General features: G+C 43.5%; 1 protein-coding gene across 1 annotated transcript; it reads right to left on the bottom strand.

Annotated features, from left to right (window-relative positions):
- Positions 1-9293: 9293 nt before the first annotated feature.
- BNIP1 (BCL2 interacting protein 1) lies at positions 9294-20141 on the bottom strand. The gene is made up of 6 exons (XM_077265798.1): positions 19919-20141; positions 19210-19302; positions 18665-18756; positions 16565-16666; positions 14965-15083; positions 9294-11487 (listed from the first exon to the last, which is right to left on the bottom strand). The coding sequence occupies exons 1-6, from the start codon at positions 20000-20002 to the stop codon at positions 11294-11296; spliced, it is 684 nt and encodes a 227-aa protein (XP_077121913.1). The 5' UTR covers positions 20003-20141; the 3' UTR covers positions 9294-11293.
- Positions 20142-20457: the final 316 nt, after the last annotated feature.

The raw sequence follows: 20457 nt of genomic DNA, 5'->3' as shown, positions 1-20457 counted from the left end.
TTGGACTGCAGCCAAGATTTTGCTCATTTACTGGTGTGTTTAGGGTCATTGTCTTGTTGAAACACCCATTTCAAGGGCATATCCTATTCAGCATATGACAACATGACCTCTTCAAGTATTTTAATATATGCAAACTGGTCCATGGTCCTGGTATGGGATAAATAGGTCTGGCACCATAGTAAGAGAAACATGCCCACATCATGATGCTTGCACCACCATTCTTCACTGTCTTCACGAGTGTACTGTGGCTTGTATGCAGAGTTTGGGGGGTCATCCGATGAACTGTCTGTGGCCCTTGGACTCAAAAAGAACAATTTTACTTTCATCAGTCCACAAAATGTTTCTCCATTTCTCTTTAGGCCAGTTGATGTGTTCTTTGCCAAATTGCATCCTCTTCAGTACATGTCTTTTTTAACAGTGGGACTTTGTGGGGACTTCTTGCTCAGAGATTAGCTTCACACAGGCATCATCTCACTGTCACAGTACTCACAGGTAACTTGAGACTGTCTTTGATAATCCTGGAGCTTATCATTGGCTGAACCTTTGCCATTCTGGCTATTCTTTCATCCATTCGAATGGTAGTCTTCCGTTTTCTTCCATGTCTCTTTGGTTTGGCTTTCCATTTTAAAGGGAACCTATCACCCCGTTTTTTAAAAATTAGATAAAAATAGTGTGAAATAGGGGCAGAGCTGGGCTTTACATTAGTGCCTTTTTGGTGCCTTTACACCCCCGTTAGGCTGCCGAAATACCTTTGTGAAGTGGCCGTTTTGTCCTGTCACTCAAGTTGGTCAGGTCGGATGGGCGTGGTCACAGCGCTGTTTCTCCCCCAGATCAGGCTCATCATTACATTGGTGGCGTAGTGGTGTGCGCATGTCCAAAGAGAAGATCCACTGCCCAGGAGATTCAAAACAGCGCGGTCTTCGCTATTCGCCGTTTACCGGTGGGCGCGGCCATCTTTCCTGTGGCCGCGCGTGCGCAGATGGAGCGCTCTGCTGCCCGGGGCTTCAGGAAAATGGCCGCGGGATTCCGCGCGTGAGCAGATGGAGATCGCGGCGGCCATTTTCCTGAAGCCCCGGGCAGCAGAGCGCTCCATCTGCGCACGCGCGGCCACAGGAAAGATGGCCGCGCCCACCGGTAAACGGCGAATAGCGAAGACCGCGCTGTTTTGAATCTCCTGGGCAGTGGATCTTCTCTTTGGACATGCGCACACCACTACGCCACCAACGTAATGATGAGCCTGATCTGGGGGAGAAACAGCGCTGTGACCACGCCCATCCGACCTGACCAACTTGAGTGACAGCAGAAAACGGCCACTTCACAAAGGTATTTGGGCAGCCTAACGGGGGTGTAAAGGCACCAAAAAGGCAGTAATGTAAAGCCCAGCTCTGCCCCTATTTCACACTATTTTTATCTAATCTTTAAAAAACGGGGTGATAGGTTCCCTTTAAAGCATTGGAGATCATTTTAGCTGAACGGCCTATCATTGTCTGCACTTCTTCATAAGTTTCACTTTCTCCAGTCATCTTTTTAATCAACGTACGCTGTTCTTCTGAACAAGGTCTTGAACAACTCATATTTCTCAGGCTTTCAAGGAGAAACGCATGTATCCTATGAAAAGGGCCACCTGATTCACACCTGTTTCACACCTGTTTCTTCACATTGACATGACCTCACTAATTGATCTCCTCACTGCTATTATTTTGAACACCGCCCTTTCAATTAATTATTCTAATACACAGACTCAAAAACCTGCAGATCATGAATGTGGAGTCTGTTGGTTTTCTTAGAATCTACTGCACCAACTGGTAAATAGTTTGACATGTGGTAATATAATTTATTCCAAAAACAGTGATTAATCTGGTTAGCAATATTGGACTGCTAGTATTTTGAACACTACTCTATATTGTAAAACTAACTGACTGGGTTTCAACGGGGCATCATCATGGCTGGTATAGAGATCTTCAGCAGATGCCCATCTGCCACGGCAGCCCCCCTTCACCCCGCATTCGCATTGCAGGGGACAATGGGTGCGTGGAACTGTGCGCCTGCTGATTTGTCACAGACTAACTGCCAGTAAACAGTAGCGGACAGAGCCCAGCTCCTCCTCCACTCACTGCTGTTAGGAGCAGATGATGGCTGAATAACGCAGCCATCGTCTGATGGGAATGGGACAGACTCAGCCTCTGAGATGGCATCATGCACCAGCTCCTGATTTGCGCTGTATATATACAGCGGTTATCAGGGAGGAGTTAAAAAATGGATAAAACATAGATGGAAATCTGAAGTAAAAAAAAGTCTTGTTTTCCATCAGTTTTAACTGCTCCTTAATCTTAACTATCATAGTCTGACCCATGAAACAGATGAGAATAGGACTGAATCTCAGGGATCGGAGACATGGATCCATTTTCAAAAACTCTTGTCTGTATTGACCAATTAAATTCTATGCACCAGTGTGCGGTACAAGAAAGAAATGGTCATTGCATGGATGAGAAAACAGATGTGTTAATGTAGCGTAAGCACATAGTGGGTACAAATATGGTGGAAAGGTTCCTAGAACTGGTTCCCATCTAAACCCCCTGTGCAATGCTATATGAACCTCAGCAATGTACCGGTGGGTGTTCCCACAGATGCCAAGCACTCAAGCTAAGCATGCTGCAACCGGCACGGGTCTCATCATTGTCTCACTCCACCAACTAAAATCTCATTTCTCAGAAGCTGATTATTAGCTTTGGCACCTAACTTTTCACTAAAAAAATACCCTTATGTGTGTAGTCAGAAATGCACCATTAAAATGCACAGTTTGAACATGGCCTAAAAATGTCAAGATGGGTTACGGCGGCCATGTGTAGAAATTAAATATCAAGCGATGACAGAATTCCACAAGACACGTGTAATCTAAGGCTTTGATATTGTGGAAGCTTTTAGTTCAGCGTTCGTTGACCGTGGCACAGCTGTATCTGCGAGCAGTAAGGTGACTGCCCGGCTTTCATGTCCCTGTTTGTACGGGTTGCTGGAACAATGCCAGGCCATTTGTGGGCTCCTTGGCTATCTCCTTCATACTGTCATACACCTTAATATGTGATAAAAAGCAGGCAAGGTTGTCATCGAGGAGTTTGTAGAAATATTTTCGTCTGGGCAACGAGTGTAAAACTATCTGGTTTTCACTATCATTCTGGCTTTGTCACTATCGAACTAGAATCATTGGCATTTTAAGCCCCAGAAATATATGAGCAGCATAATAAAATAAGCTACCACAGCATGTAGCTTTATTATTGGCACAATGAGGTTTTACACGTACAGCTTTCTGACCTCTGGTGGCCAGGACCATAATTAGATGTTACTCACTCTCCCCCGGTCCAGCGCTGCCTCTCCTTCGGTCTGTCTACTGGCTGCAGTGGGGGTGTCATGGTTGCAAGGCACAGCACCGCTGCAGTCAATAACTGAGCTCAGTGGCTTGTGCTGTCTCCAGTTAGGAAAATAAGTATTTCATACCAGCCAATTTTGCAAGTTTTCCTACCTACAAATAATGGAGAGGTCTGTACTGTTTATCGTAGCTACATTTAAAGTGTAAGAAAATCTAAAAAAAATCCAAAAAATCACATTGTATTCTTTTAAAATAATTAAATTGCATTTTATTGTATGAAATAAGTATATCACCGCCTACCAACCAGCAAGAATTCTGTCCCTGACATACCTGTTAGTTTTTCATTAAACAGCCCTCCTACTCTGCACTCATTACCTGTATTAATTGTACCTGTTTGAGCTTGTTAACTGTATAACAGACACCTGTCCACTCACTTAATCAATCACACTCCAACCTCCCCACCATGGTCAAGACTAAAGAGCTGTCTAAGGACACCAGGGACAAAATTATAGACCTGGACAAGGCTGGATTGGGCTATAGGACAATAGACAAGCAGCTTGGTGAGAAGGCAACAACTGTTGGCACAATTATTAGAAAATGGAAGAAACACAATATGACTGTCAATGTTCCTCAGTCTGGGGCTCCATGCCAGATCTCGCCTCATACTGTAAGGATGATTCTGAGAAAGGTCAGGAATCAGCCCAGAACTACATGGGAGGACCTGGTCAATGACCGGAAGAGAGCTGGGACCACAGTTTCAAACATTACCGTTATTAACAAACTACGCTGTCATGCTTCCCCTGGTCACGTCAGCGCATGTCCAGGCCCATTTGAAATTTGCCAACGGCCATCTGGATGATCCAGAGGATATATGGGAGAAGATCATGTGGTCAGATGAGACCAAAATAGAGCTTTTTGATATCAACTCCACTCGCCGTGTTTGGAGGAAGGACGAGTACAACCCCAAGAACACTGTCCCAACCGTGAAGCATATAGGGGGAAACATCATACTTTTGGGGTGGTTCCTTGCAAATGGGACAGGATGACTGCACCGTATTGAATGGAGGATGGATGCGGTCATGTATCATGATATTTTGGCCAACAACCTCCTTCCCTCAGTAAGAGCATTGAAGCTCTGAAGTTGCTTGCTCGGGCAACTCATTAGTGGCTTCTTAAGAATCATTTCAAGGTGGCGTAACCAGTCTCCAAACTGTTGCCCAGTGACAGATCCGAAACCTGAAAGATCTGGAGAAGATCTGTACAGAGGAGTGGGCCAAAATCCCTGCTGCAGTGTGTGCAATCTTGGTCAAGAACTACAGGAAACGTCTAACCTCTGTAAGTGAAAACAAAGGTTTCTGTACCAAATATTACGTTCGGTTTATCTACTGTATCAAATACCTATTTCATGCAATAAAATGCAATTTAATTATGTAAAAATCATACAATGTGATTTTCTGGTTTTTATTTTTAGATTCTGTCTCTAACAGTTGAAGTGTACCTACAATAAAAATTACAGACCTCTCCATTTTTTGTAGGTGGGAAAACTTGCAAAATTGGCTGGTATCAAATACTTATTTTCCCCACTGTACATCGGCATCACAGCAACCATTAACTGAACTCAGTGGCTTGTGCTGCCTATATCGACATGTCCGCAGGGCTCAGTGATTTGCACATGTGACTTGAGCTGAAGTCTAGGAGTCAATGTCCTGTTCATTCTGATGTCCGAGAAACGCCAATCCTGAGCCTTCTGGTGCTCTGTTTTAGCGATTGATGGGGATGTCAGCATCAAGACCACTATGTTCCCCCCTTATAAAATAATACCTATACTCACATCTGGTGCAGGCGCCGTTCCACTATAAATCAGCAGTCGCTTCATCCTCCCCTCCTTCAGACAAATAAGACATCCGTAGGACATAAGAGCTGCAGCTGCTCCTTCACCTCTGCCAGATGTTGATTACGTCCCAAGGAGGGGAGAGTGAAGCCACTGATCAGCTGCAGGGATTGTGTGACATGTCATGCTAGCCCCGGGAGAGCCAGTGCTGTCACTGGTGGGTTGCCTCCAGCACTGGAGGGGAGTATAGATGTTATTACTTTATAAGGGGGAGGGGGACAACAAAGTGATTGAAAAGGGGTTGTCTGAGTAGTGGACAACCCCTCTAAGTATGCAGTTATTATAATACATACTGCTGCCTGATAGTTCAGGTGAAAAAAAAATACTAGAGATAAGCAAATTCACTCATAGGATCTTGTACGAGCGGCCAAGTCAGTAGCCAGCAACGCAAAGTCATAGGCCTGCGAATCAGAAGAGGTGCCGGAGATCCCAGCAGGTAAGAGAAGGCTCACAGTGATCCCATCCGGCAGTTATGGACTACTGCAAATCAATTTGCTTATCTTTGAAAAAGTACCTAGGCCCCGAATCACTGAAGTGTTCACATCAGAAAACGGTCATAAAACACTGAGAAGACTTTTAGGCAGCTCTCCCAATATGGGTAGAGCCCCAGTCGGGGCTGGACAAAGTGTGGCTATGCTCACCCATCAAATTCAGCAACAGTGACGGCGGTTCGTAAGTCACTATCATTTTCAGAAAGAAACTGAGTATTATCTGACAGAATTGCAGGGGTGTCAATACTTTTGGCCACAACTGTAGATTTCCTTTTATTATTGTTTTTATCCTGTAGGTGTTTGTATGATTGATGTGTGACCCTTATACACTGCCTTGCAAGTATTCGGCCCCCTTGGAACCTTTTCCCACATATCATGCTTCAAACATAAAGATACCAAATGTAAATTTTTGGTGAAGAATCAACAACAAGTGGAACACAATTGTGAAGTTGAACGAAAATTATTGTGCAAAAACTGAAAAGTGGGGCGTGCAATATTATTCGGCCGCTTTACTTTCAGTGCAGCAAACTCACTCCAGAAGTTCATTGTGGATCTCTGAATGATCCAATGTTGTCCTAAATGCCTAATGATGATAAATATAATCCACCTGTGTGTAATCAAGTCTCCGTATAAATGCACCTGCTCTGTGATAGTCTCAGGGTTCTGTTTGAAGCACAGAGAGCATCATGAAGACCAAGGAACACAACAGGCAGGTCTGTGATACTGTTGTGGAGAAGTTTAAAGCTGGATTTGGATACAAAATGATTTCCAAAAGTTTAAACATCCCAAGGAGCACTGTGCAAGCGATCATATTGAAATGGAAGGACTATCATACCACTGCAAATCTTCCAAGACCCGGCCATCCCTCTAAACTGTCATCTCAAACAAGGAGAAGACTGATCAGAGATGCAGCCAAGAGGCCCATGATCACTCTGGATGAACTGCAGAGATCTACAGCTGAGGTGGGACAGTCTGTCCATAGGACAACAGGAAAGATATATATCTTGGTACCGTGTTAGCCAGAAGATAGAAAAATATTTAGAATTGAGAGTCCTCAGTGGTTGATACCTTTTAATGGCTAACTGAAATTTACAATTTGTTACCATCTTTTCAGTTAGCCATTAAAAGGTATCAACCACATAGGACAACAATCAGTCGTACACTGCACAAATCTGGCCTTTATGGAAGAGTGGCAAGAAGAAAGCCATTTCTCAAAGATATCCATAAAAAGTGTTGTTTAAAGTTTGCAACTAGCCACCTGGGAGACACACCAAACATGTGGAAGAAGGTGCTCTGGTCAGATGAAACCAAAATCGAACTTTTTGGCAACAATGCCAAACGATATGTTTGGCGTAAAGGCAACACAGCTCATCACCCTGAACACACCATCCCCACTGTCAAACATGGTGGTGGCAGCATCATGGTTTGGGCCTGCTTTTCTTCAGCAGGGACAGGGAAGATGGTTAAAATTGATGGGAAAATGGATGGAGCCAAATACAGGACCATTCTGGAAGACAACCTGTTGGAATCTGCAAAAGACCTGAGACTGGGATGGAGATTTGTCTTCAAACAAGACAATGATCCCAAACATAAAGCAAAGTCTACAATGGAATGGTTCACAAATAAACGTATCCAGGTGTTAGAATGGCCAAGTCAAAGTCCAGACCTCAATCCAATCGAGAATCTGTGGAAAGAGCTGAAAACTGCTGTTCACAAAGGATCTCCATCAAACCTCACTGAGCTCGAGCTGTTTGCCAAGGAAGAATGGGCAAGAATTTCAGTCTCTCGATGTACAAAACTGATAGGGACATACCCCAAGCGACTTGCAGCTGTAATCGCAGCAAAAGGTGGCGCAACAAAGTATTAAGTTAAAGGGGCCGGATGATATTGCACTCCCCAGTTTTTGATTTTTTTCCCACAAAAATTTAAAATAAGCAATAAATTTCGTTTACCAAAAATTTACATTTGGTATCTTTATGTTTGAAGCATGATATGTGGGAAAAGGTTGAAAAGTTCCAGGGAGGCGAATACTTTCGCAAGGCACTGTATATTGCTTGGGATTGGTCCGGGGTTATATTTAGGGCCCATGGAAAATTTTACTCCAGAAAGGTCGGAGAGCTTTCGAAAAGTGCTGTTTTTCCTGTATTTTCCAAGGGGCATTCTAACTACAAATTCATAAATTTGAAGTTATCCAGGACCTGGAACATAATGGTAATCTACAGGTAAATGCAGTGTTAAACATATTCGGTAATCTAATTGGAAGTGGGGCTACAGGGAGAAGATAAAGTTATATTCTCTCTGCAGTTGCTCACTTCTAGTCATTGAGATGGCACAGGGAGTTGTTATACACTATACAGGGAGCCGTTACAGCCAGTGATCACTATACAGGGGGCGGTTATAGCCAGTGATCACTATACAGGGGGCGGTTATAGCCAGTGATCACTATACAGGGGGCGGTTATAGCCAGTGCTCACTATACAGGGAGCGGTTATAGCCAGTGATCACTATACAGGGGGCGGTTATAGCCAGTGATTACTATACAGGGGGCGGTTATAGCCAGTGATCACTATACCGGGAGCTGTTACAGCCAGTGATCACTATACAGGGGGTGGTTATAGCCAGTGATCACTATACAGGGGGCGGTTATAGCCAGTGATCACTATACAGGGGGCGGTTATAGCCAGTGATTACTATACAGTGGGCGGTTATAGCCAGTGATCACTATACAGGGAGCGGTTATAGCCAGTGATCACTATACAGGGAGCCGTTACAGCCAGTGATCACTATACCGGGAGCCGTTACAGCCAGTGATCACTATACCGGGAGCCGTTACAGCCAGTGATCACTATACCGGGAGCTGTTACAGCCAGTGATCACTATACACATACACCTACTGGAGACGGAGGCCCCCCAGACATAGTAGACTGCAGGCCGTAGCAGACTTAGGCTTCTTTCACACTTCCGTCGGTAGTCGCCCGTCACGAAGCGTTGGCGCGACATACCGATGGAAGTGTTTGCTTTCAACATTTCTGTCTGCGTTGCCGGGCAGGAAAGAGTCAGAGAGAGACATTTCCTGCCAGGCATGCGCAGACGGGAAAACTGGATGCCACGTACAGAAAAACGTTCCCTTGAACGTTTTTCTGTGACAATGGGCCGCCAAAACCTGACGCAACCATTGCACGAAGGACGCAACGTATGGCCATACGTCGCAATCCGTCGGCAATACAAGTCTATGGGAAAATGCAGGATCCTGCATTTTCAAAAATCGACGGATTGCGACGTGACACAAAAGACGGAAATGTGAAAGAAGCCTTACTCCTGCAGATAATTATCAGGAGAAGTAGGTGCAGATGCTAGCGAGACCCTATCAACCTGTAAACAAGCACTCCTAGAGAAAAAAAAATTGGATCCCGGGTCCACTGTAGTTGTACTGAGATCACTATAGGGTTCTATGAGATCATGGGTTATTTTTCCAGTAAACACACAGTGACTGTATTTAACACTGGCATTGAAATAGGGTATGAAAATAAAAGACACATATACCGTATGTAATAAATATAGTTTATCGAATACAGTAGATGCTACATGTTAGGCACTGAACCGAATAAAATCAGATTTATTAGAGAAAATAATTGGTCCTTTTGGCCACAGGAAGTCTGACCCCATGTTAGATTGACACATGAATATTGTCTGCCAGATAAACTAGAATAGATTGTAAGTAATAAGAGAGTTAGCAAGACAAGGGGGCCCCGCCAAATGAATACATAACTCAGAAATGGTCTTTGTTCTCCCCACATCCTTGATCTGCTTAATCAGAAATCCCAGTAATATGAAGATCCCCCATAATGGAGTACTTCCCTAAGAATGCAAAGGTCTACACTTTGGACCCCATTTCTGACCTTACATCTGAATGAGGCCTTACTCTATAACACGAGGATCGGTTCGCTAAGGTAGTGTTATTTTATGGGAACCAGCAGCTTGTGCTCACGTATCGAAGCCGTTCCGACGGCAGTGGTCTCAGGGGTCAGCTGACTCATGGATGGGCCATAATCACTGCATGCAGACCACTGAAGTGGCAGAGGGTCCTTACTAATTTTATACTGATCCCTATTCTCAGCCAAATTTAGAAACTCACTCCTTTACTGTGTGATATTGGTATAGGAATTCCTCAAAATAATACACAGAGAATAATCTTCATTATGACTTAAGAGGACCTGTCTCTCACCATTTATACACAATTGTCGCACCTGCCGTGTCGCCGTTCTGCTGAATCGGGCATTATTTTCCATTGGTTCCTGCACCTCTCTATTCCTGAGACACGGCCACCTCCTCCACCCTATAGTTCAATCTAGTCTTATTCACCAAATGGGTGTGGTTACAACTCTTCTCTATGGGCATCTTCTTCAGGAGCACACCCAGTTGGCTAAAAAGATTATAGTTATATATATCATTCCTCTGGAAACAAGAGGTGCAAGAATAAAAGTAAAACTATTTCAAATTCGGGATAACAGCAGCATTTAGACCAGGTAATGACATTTATGGTAAGTGATAGTCTTTCTTTAAAAGGAATCAGTCAGCAGATTTTTTCTATGTAAGCTTCAGACCGCATGCTGTAGGGGTTAAAACACACACAGATTTCAGCTATTCTTCTCTTATCAAACGCCATGGTTTTGTTTACTTGCAATGATTGTTTCAGCACCAGGAGCTTATCATTGTTGGACACCACAGCACATGCCTCCTGGTCTGACTCCGCCCCCTCCCATGACAAGTAGCTCACTGTCTACTGACACTGAATATACAAAGCTTGATTGTGTCACAACTGCTGCACCCAGGAAACTAAGTGACACATCGTTGGAATCAGGGTCACGTTTCCTACATTATGCTGCTCTCATATGAGGTAGCAAAAACCTTCTGACAGATTCCCTTTAAGTAAAGCTGCGGTCTCTTTTAGTAATGACTACTGGTTAAAATACATTCTGTCTGCTTCTAGGAAATAGACTATCATTAACAGAAGTCATCATATGTATTACATAAATATGATAATAATGGAAGCAGGATTTAACATAGTTCATACAAATTCAGAAATCATCCTCTCCCCCAATCTGGGGCGGCGACCACGCGTCCTAATCCTCGAAAGACGGAAGCAACAAGTAGGACACCAATCCACGTTTTCTCCACAATGGCAGGAACTTTTGACACCAGATTTCCTGATCCATTTCTAAGAGATTTAGTGTCCATTGAAGACATCAATAGAAGTAACCAGGGATATAAATATGGGAAAGCATTAGACAAACTGGAAGTAGCGGAAAATAAAACAAACAAAAATTAGCTTTTTCAATGTCTTTCTTAAAATTTTCATACTTTCACTAAATCACAAAAAAACCCAGAAAGATTGTGATGACCGCTGGTTTCTTTGCTGTCGCTCAATGTGCTGCATCTTTCCATAAGAGATGGATGAACGGTGTCAGCGTCGTCGTCTGATCAAGCTCTCAGGGTATGCTAGCAGCCATCCTTACAAAAGGTCCTGGAAATGGTGAGCAGTGTCGGCTAAAAGGGAAACAGCCTTTTCTTGAGGATATAGAGCACAGTTGCTAAAAACAATGCGAGCGCTAGGAAAATGAGCAGCTTGTCCGTCAGCTCGCGACGATTATACTTGGTAATGAGTTTTCGCCCCAGCTGGATGGTCCCAGACATGGACTTGAACTCTTCATTGGCTTCCTGGATGGTCCTGGATGAGGTGGCTGTAGAAGAATCAATAAAAAAAATGTTTAAAATTCAATGCAGCATTACAGGATGTGGAAAGCTTTAAAAGAAAATCTGAGAGCAGCATGATGTAGGGACAGAGACCCTGATTCCAGTGATATGTCACTTACAGTGCAGCTTGATACAGTAAAACGACTGCTATCTGCTGTAGATCTACCAGTTCTCTGAATGCTGAGCTCTGTATAACCCCGCCCCCACCACTCATTGGCAGCTTTCTGCCTATAAACAGTGTATAGAGAAAACTGGCAATCAGTGGTGGGGGCGGGGTTATCCAGAGCTCATGAGTAAGGATGACTACCTAGCAGCAGGTTTACTAGTCCTCTAGTGATAATCTCCTGCTTATAAAACTGTGATTTTATGGAAAACTACAGCAAGCAGATGAGAAGGAACCCAAACCAGAACACAGAGAAAAGGACGGAAAGCCAGACAATGATCAGTATAACATTAATCAATTCAATTTTATTATCAGATAATGGGCAATATACAATAAAAGTTTAAAAAGTGTGCACATCAGAATATATAATATATAATAATAATAATAATAAATAGTTGCCCCCCTCCCTAGATGGACATATGGACAAGGTACAGTTATAAAGGTGAAAGAATAAATATTCAAAGAGGATATAAGTTACTATGGCATGAGAGTATATATACTATGCAATAACAAAAAATTGATTCAAATATGTGAAAAATGGTGCGAGGAACAATAGTAATAAATATAAGGGTTAATAAAAACAGGTAAAAAGAACTCCAATAGGTAGTACCCTTGATACAGTGATGTGCAAAAAGTTGCCAAAAAGTAAAAAAGTGTATAAAAGGATTGCAATATGGACCTCGCCACAATGTGCAAAGTATCGAGCCGCAACAGCAATAGTATGTTATAGAGAACGAAACAAAATATAATATTATTATTATTTATTGTTATAGCGCCATTTATTCCATGGCGCTTTACATGTGAGGAGGGGTATACATAATAAAAACAAGTACAATAATCTTGAACAATACAAGTCATAACTGGTACAGGAGGAGAGAGGACCCTGCCCGCGAAGGCTAATATGTGCAAAGTGTTGCAGAAATTAAAAGGTGTTGGATCACTAGTGAAAATAAGTACCGTAGTACCCTTAATATAAAGCACAGTGATGTGCAAAGGTTGCCAAAAGATAAAAAAATTGCACAAAAAGATTGCAATAGATATATGAACCCTGCCGCAATGTGCAGAGTACCAAATCAAACGGCAATAATGTGTGAAGGGGAGCGGAACAGTTTATAATATGTGCAGAGTGTTGCAGAAGGGGAAAAAGGTTGCTATACCACCAATGATATGGGAAATAAATATAGGGCGTCCTCACACTACCCTCACTCCCCCTGATGAAGGAAATTTGACCGAAACGCGCGTTGGGGCGCATGTGCACACACAGAACCAACCCTCCCATTGTATCCTGCATATTTGGGTAAGGTCCATATATCCATTGCAACACTTTTAAGTCCTTATTACCTTTTGGCACTCTTTGTATATCACCGCATATTAAGGGTACTACGGTACCTATTTTTCATTAGTGATCCAACCTTTTTTCCCCTTCTGCAACACTCTGCACATATTATAAGCTGTTTGATTTTCACTAGTAGTGATCCAACACCTTTTAATCTCTGCAACACTTTGCACATATTATATTTTGTTTCGTTCTCTATAACATACTATTGCTGTTGCGGCTCGATACTTTGCACATTGTGGCGAGGTCCATATTGCAATCCTTTTATACACTTTTTTACTTATTGGCAACTTTTTGAACATCACTGTATCAAGGGTACCATAGTACCTATTGGAGTTCTTTTTACCTGTTTTTATTAACCCTTATATTTATTACTATTGTTCCTCGCACCATTTTTCACATACTTGAATCAATTTTTTGTTATTGCATAGTATATATACTCTCATGCCATAGTAACTTATATCCTCTTTGAATATTTATTCTTTCACCTTTATAACTGTACCTTGTCCATATGTCCATCGAGGGAGGGGGGCAACTATTTATTATTATTATTATTATTATTACTATTATATATTATATATTCTGATGTGCACACTTTTTAAACTTTTATTGTACATTGCCCATTATCTGATAATAAAATTGAATTGATTAATGTTATACTGATCATTGTCTGGCTTTCCGTCCTTTTCTCTATGTTCTGGTTTGGGTTCCTTCTTGTTACTAAGTGGTCCCCACTTATTTCTTACCACATCCTTGGTGTATTTACTTGATTACTTTTTGAGTAAACATACATATATATAAAAATTTAAATCACTGTTTTTATTAATTCTACTATCATTTCTATCCAAGTATTGTGGTCTTATGTTCAGCAAGCAGATGAGTAAGGTAAGTAAGTGAGAAAGATGTATATCCCTGGAATCAGGGTTTCAGCTCAGCTGCTTTGGAGTAGCAAAAACTGGTGACCGATTTTCTTTAAAGGAAACGCATAAGTACAATTACAATATATAGCATTCAATCCAGTAAGGATGTAAATACTGATAAAGATCGTGATCTAAACTCACACAATGATCCCCATTCATCAAGATGAGCGTTTAGCCTGCCGGGCTTGATGAAGGGTAAGATGTGCCAAATGTGAATTTGGCACATCTTTCAGCTGCCGTACACCACCGTGAGAAATGTTCTCCAAGCGGTGACAGGCGCACATTTCTGTGGCAGTTTACGCCATTTTGGTAGCATGCAGTAGAATGAAAGTGTTGACCACGCCCATCCCGCTAAGCTCCTCCTATTTTTCAACCAGATGGCTCAGGTGCCTGGATATAGCAGAAAAATGACAAATGTTTGAGTTGTGAACAAATTTTGCAAACGTTCAAACAGTTTTTCAGTCAGAATTCTGACAAAAACTGCTTGAGGAGTTAGGGCCAAAAATTCCATAAGACTGACTGTACCAGATGGGAAAAAAGAGGGGAAAACACAATCAAAACGTCTGAATAATACAGTGGGGTTTTGGGCCCATATTATTTTATCATACTTAATTCTGGTTACGATACATGACTTTTTAATTTTTTTAAGGTATATTGGAGAATATATTCAGTTTAAATAAAAAAAAAGAATCAGTGAAACGTCCTCTTTAAGGGCTTGATCATGGCTTACTTCTGAAAAGGAGCTGATGTAAGGAGACCTTGAGGCCATGAATTTGATGTCATGCACGTTTTACTGAAATCTTTATTGCATACACAGTGTGAATAAAAATATGTGGCATGCACAGTCCTCCAAAGCAAGAGAGGACCTTTTCAGGCACTATTTGATTGAGAAGTTTCTAGAACCGGGCCTTCGTGAATGGCATCCATATGCACTACTAGGTCATATGAACATTATCTCTCAAAGAAGATCACAGGGCGCCGGCTTCCCTTGTAAAGTCACTGTGGGGCTTTTCCAGTAAAACATTGATAGGTTCGGGGGTCTTACCTAGGGTATGCATGGCCACCTCGCTCTGCTGCACCTGCTGGGACATCATACGACTGATGCTCATCAGACTCTCCGTGATGCCACTCGTGGACTGAGCCAGGTTTTCTTTTGTTACTTTTCTGTTAGAGAACAATGAATACCGTATATTAAATTTTTATGTCCAACACAAAAATAATACATATTTGATGGAAAAGAAAATTAATCCTTAAAAACAAAAAAAAAAAAAAAACAAGGATTCTGCTTTAGGGAAATCTGAAGAAATGCATTGGAGGCATGAATGTTATCCCCTATACTATATATGCAACCACAGAGGAAAATGGTTGAAACACGTCCACAAATTAACACAAAGTAGAAACAACTTTATTAATAAAATCTGCATACAAAAGCAAAAGACAGGGGCATAACTGGAACAAGCGATGGAACAAATCACAACATCACTGGTGGAAGACCACACATGGCAGAGACCGGTCACAAGCGCAAGTGCGCAGCGCAATAGTTAACAATAACCACATGTTAGCGTGACCTACCTAGTAGTATATAGACCAGACATGTGTGGGCTCCCACCCTCCCCGACGCGCGTTTCAGAAGTGCCAGACTTCCTTCCTCAGGGGGCGTGACGTCGGGGAGGGTGGGAGCCCACACGTCTGGTCTATATACTACTAGGTAGGTCACGCTAACATGTGGTTATTGTTAACTATTGCGCTGCGCACTTGCGCTTGTGACCGGTCTCTGCCATGTGTGGTCTTCCACCAGTGATGTTGTGATTTGTTCCATCGCTTGTTCCAGTTATGCCCCTGTCTTTTGCTTTTGTATGCAGATTTTATTAATAAAGTTGTTTCTACTTTGTGTTAATTTGTGGACGTTTTTCCACCATTTTCCTCTGTGGTTGCTTATAGTGATTTTTGGTGGGTCCTGATTGTTCCATTACCTGGTTGCGAATGCCTCCTATTTATTACACTGGTAGTTACTTATAAACATTATGAGGTATTCCTCCAATCGTGTGCGTTTTTCTGTTTGTTCCTATACTATATATATATGACACACTAATCAGAAACTCTGTGCTAAGCTACGCTCCCTACAGGCGGCATGCAGCTCCGCTCCCTAAGGGGGGCTGTCCGGTCTTAAGTCTGCAGTCACGCTATGCCACAGTCAATGGTAACTGCAGCATCTAGGGAGGGCGTTAGATGATCGGGCTCCCTCTGTCACCCCATGGGTGCCCCTATGGGAACTCAAGGTGTCGGCAGCAAAATCCTAAGAAGGGCCCCAGGCTGCCATGGCGACCTTCCCATTAATAAAGGCACGAATGCTGTGGTGTAGCTGACATATCAAAGCAATCAAATGATCGCATTATGAAGTCCTCTTATGGGGAAAAAAAATCATGGGTTAAAAAATGTTTATTAAAAAATATTGCTTAATTGATTTGCAAAAGAGAAAAAGTTTAGGCCTGCATGTGTAACAATAAAATGAAGAAAATTAAGCATTCTCCTGCTCTATAACATGGCGCCCGCAGACGGTACAGCTTTCCCAGATGACACACTCCCTTTAAACATTTTTAATAGGTTAAGAACCTTTCTCCGTCAGGGGAGAGCCGGAAGCGTACCTTTGCCTTGTGCCATCGCCTCCTTCCAGAAGTTCATCCTTTTCAGCATTATCAATGGCCAGCTTACAAGACAGGTTGGCTTTCCTCCACACGGTCTGATTGCTAAAATGAAGCACAGATTGGGGCAGCTCACACAGGCAGCCGATACCCGTCATGTCCGCCTACACTGCCCCATTATCCTCCCTCAGACTATCGAGCACCCGATCAACGAGCAAAATGCTTATCGGTCGAGTGAAATGATGATGCTGGCAAAATCAGCTGCGTCCTGCATCATCTTTGACATCATCCACCAGGCCCCCCGATGGACCGTATGGACGGGGAAACGCGCTGAGGCAAAGCCAACTTCCACGAGAAGATCCCTTTTTATCCTGGAAGTGAGCAACCTATTTAAAGAGACATTAAACCTTAAAAAAAACCATAAATAAAAATGTCCCCCGTCCCCTGTACATACGACAAGACTTCTGCAAGATGCCGAAAAAGAATAGTTTTGGGGAAATCTGGCAGGCAAAGAGGGAGCTCCCACCTCCATCACTGGATAGAGACCACCAGCAGGGCACCAGTTCTGAAATTGGGATCTGGGAAGGAGGAAGTCACCATTGACCATACTGGAGCTTGTACATACTACGGAATACAGCAGCACACTGTGTGCACACACCAAATACATGAAATGTAAACTGCATTACTGTCATATAGACTAGACTTATAAAACTAAGGGTCTTAGCACACAAATTGGTTAATTTCACTGTGCAAAGAGAGATATGCCTTGTCATGGCCAGTGGGCACGCACAAATTGGTCAATTTCACTATGCAAAGATTGATAGGCCTTGTCATGGCCAGTGGGCACACACGAATTGGTCAATTTCACTATGCAAAGAGAGATATGCCTTGTCATGGCCAGTGGGCACGCACAAATTGGTCAATTTCACTATGCAAAGAGTGATATGCCTTGTCGTGGCCAGTGGGCACGCACAAATTGGTCAATTTCACTATGCAAAGAGAGATATGCCTTGTCATGGCCAGTGGGCACGCACAAATTGGTCAATTTCACTATGCAAAGAGTGATATGCCTTGTCGTGGCCAGTGGGCACGCACAAATTGGTCAATTTCACTATGCAAAGAGAGATATGCCTTGTCGTGGCCAGTGGGCACGCACAAATTGGTCAATTTCACTATGCAAAGAGAGATATGCCTTGTCGTGGCCAGTGGGCACGCACAAATTGGTCAATTTCACTATGCAAAGAGAGATATGCTTTGTCGTGGCTATTAGGAAGGCACAAATTGGTCAATTTCACTATGCAAAGAGAGACATGCCTTGTCATGGTCGGTGGGCACATACCAATTGGTCAATTTCACTATGCAAAGAGAGATATGCCTTGTCATGGCCAGTGGGCGCGTACAAATTGGTCAATTTCACTATGCAGAGAGATATGCTTTGTCGTGGCCAGTGGGCACGCACAAATTGGTCAATTTCACTATGCAAAGAGAGATATGCTTTGTCGTGGCTATTAGAAAGGCACAAATTGGTCATTTTCACTATGCAAAAAGAGATATGCCTTGTCGTGGTTGGTGGGCACGCACAAATTGGTCAATTTGTGCACTAACTACCTCACCTTTAGAAGTATAGTCTACACAGCAGTACTGCAGTTGATATTTCACATACTCACTGTTGGCACATATCTTGGAGCACACAGAGTGCTGCTGTATTCATTGGTTTGTACATAATGCAGTGACGGCAGCTCGTCCCTGTTCACATTTGCCTCATTCTGGTAAGAGGTGCGGGTCAGTTTTATTTCTTTAGTTCAATGTGCAAAGACCTAAATGACAGGTGGCAGGAAAAAAGCAGAACATGAGACTCCTGAACATACTCTTCCAGCACAACTGATAGTGGAGGAAGGATTGCTCTGGGTAGCTGTAGTATTCAGCAGACAGGTATTACATGCCCTCTTGGATAATTACCCAGATTTCCCATGAAAGTTGTTTTTCAAGGACGTACATGTATGTCACATCTCTAGGGGACCCCAATGACTGCAGTGCCCATAAGTCACAGCTCGAGCATGGGCCTGCTGAGTATGGCAGATGTGTGTCAGACCCTATACACACCTGAGCATCTGCTTCTTGTGACACTCCATCTCCTTCAGTAATGCTTGCTTGTCAGACTCCTTGTCCTGTTCTTTGGACATCTGCTCCAGATCCTTCAGGAAACACACAAACCGACAAATGTCACATTTTACCAATGCGACAGGACAAAGGGGAATAAGAGTAACATTACGAAGGTAACTAAATCAAGAGAACCTGACATGTGATGCCTGCTGTCTTGTGGGCAGAGACCTGTCACTCATTATACTCCTATGGTCACTGTACACCCCAGGTGGGTATATGACTATTAGTGAGTGACCCCCCAAATGTCGCAGTGTGCCGGTGTAACGTAGGGACACCAGTTTAGGATTCCCCAGGGAAGGTTTTCTCAGGTTTGGTGTTTTCTGACCTGAAGAAGTTTGGGATCCACTGTTGAAGATCAGTGTTACTGGCCAATCGAAAAAGTGTTGTTTCAGTAAGAAGTTCCCTTTAAATGTAAAGGTGTTCCCATGTTATTGCTAGGACCGCCATCATCACACAGGCATCCATGATAGCGACTCCCACCCTACCTGGATCCTCAGCCTCAGCAGACGGAACTTGTCTTTCACTTGTGCGTTGAGGTCACTCAGTGCAGCAATGGGCCCGGCACATTCCCGGATGTCCTAGGTATAATGATAAGCAGAACTCATCGGCTCCGTACACAGGGTACAAGCTCCGGGCTATAAACTCCAGGTGCTACGTACATTACTGATGCCCACCCCGGCCCGGGCCCCACCTGGCATCTCTTCTAGATAAGGGTCCTACAGAGTGAGAGCTGGGGAGGCCGGGTCAGAGAACAGAAAAGACATATGCAAAGTGTACATAGGGCTGTGGTTGGACATAAATTAATAAAAATTGTCCTTTACTCCCCCTCCCCCGGTCCAACACTGAGTCTCCACCGCTGCCGCCAATCACTGAGCAGATCATGACTTCAACTCAGAGCCACTGATTGGCTGCAGCGCTGTCAACGTGACAGAAACTACTGGGAAAACATGGGTGGGCTCCTGGCACTGCACATCAGCCCCTTCCCTGCATCAATAAGGAAACACTGACCTCAGGGCTGCTGACAAGCATACAATGACAGCCAGCACTGGTGTCACCGGCTCTCCTAATAGGAGACATTGCAGGGACAGAGTCTCCAACAGTGCATTATCCTTTCTAATAACACGCCAGGAACTGATGGTACGGCCAGCAGCCTGGGAAAGCCAGCACCGGGGGCAGCTGCAGCCGGTCACGTACCTGGATCAGCGCTTTGATCTCCAGATCATACTTGACAATCTCCTGGTGACAGATCTCGACGTGGACATCCCGGGAAGTCGCCATGGCTGTTGTGCTGCTACGGAGCGCGATGCGGCTCAAAAGCCAGAAATTAGCGTTCAACCTGCTGCTCTATCGCCACCTGGCGTGCGAACTGCGCAATGCAGGAGCTAAGCTGAATTCCAATTGCATGTTCCTGCTCTGCAGCCTAGACAGGTTCTTGGTCGCCAATTTGTGCTCCCATAATTTACAGTCCGAGTTCTGTGCTTGATAGCTGTGATACAATGGCCTTTCCCAACCTACTGCCACTAAATTTGGAGCAAACTACTTTCTAAATGGTCATTGTAGGTGCTGACATATTCGGTGCCTTACAGCGTTGGCGAACTGTGTCTTTCAGTTCCGTCATAGGGACAGAAAAATAGGAATTTAAAGAGAATCTGTCACCTCATTTTGGCCCTATAAGCTGCGGCCACTGCCATCAGGGGCTTATCTACAGCATTCTGTAATGCTGTAGATAAGCC

This window comes from Ranitomeya variabilis, chromosome 5, assembly GCF_051348905.1.
Source record: "Ranitomeya variabilis isolate aRanVar5 chromosome 5, aRanVar5.hap1, whole genome shotgun sequence".
NCBI classification, from domain to species: domain Eukaryota; kingdom Metazoa; phylum Chordata; class Amphibia; order Anura; family Dendrobatidae; genus Ranitomeya; species Ranitomeya variabilis.
Note: the sequence above shows the minus strand (reverse complement) of the source record. Positions and strands in the feature narration are given on the sequence as shown.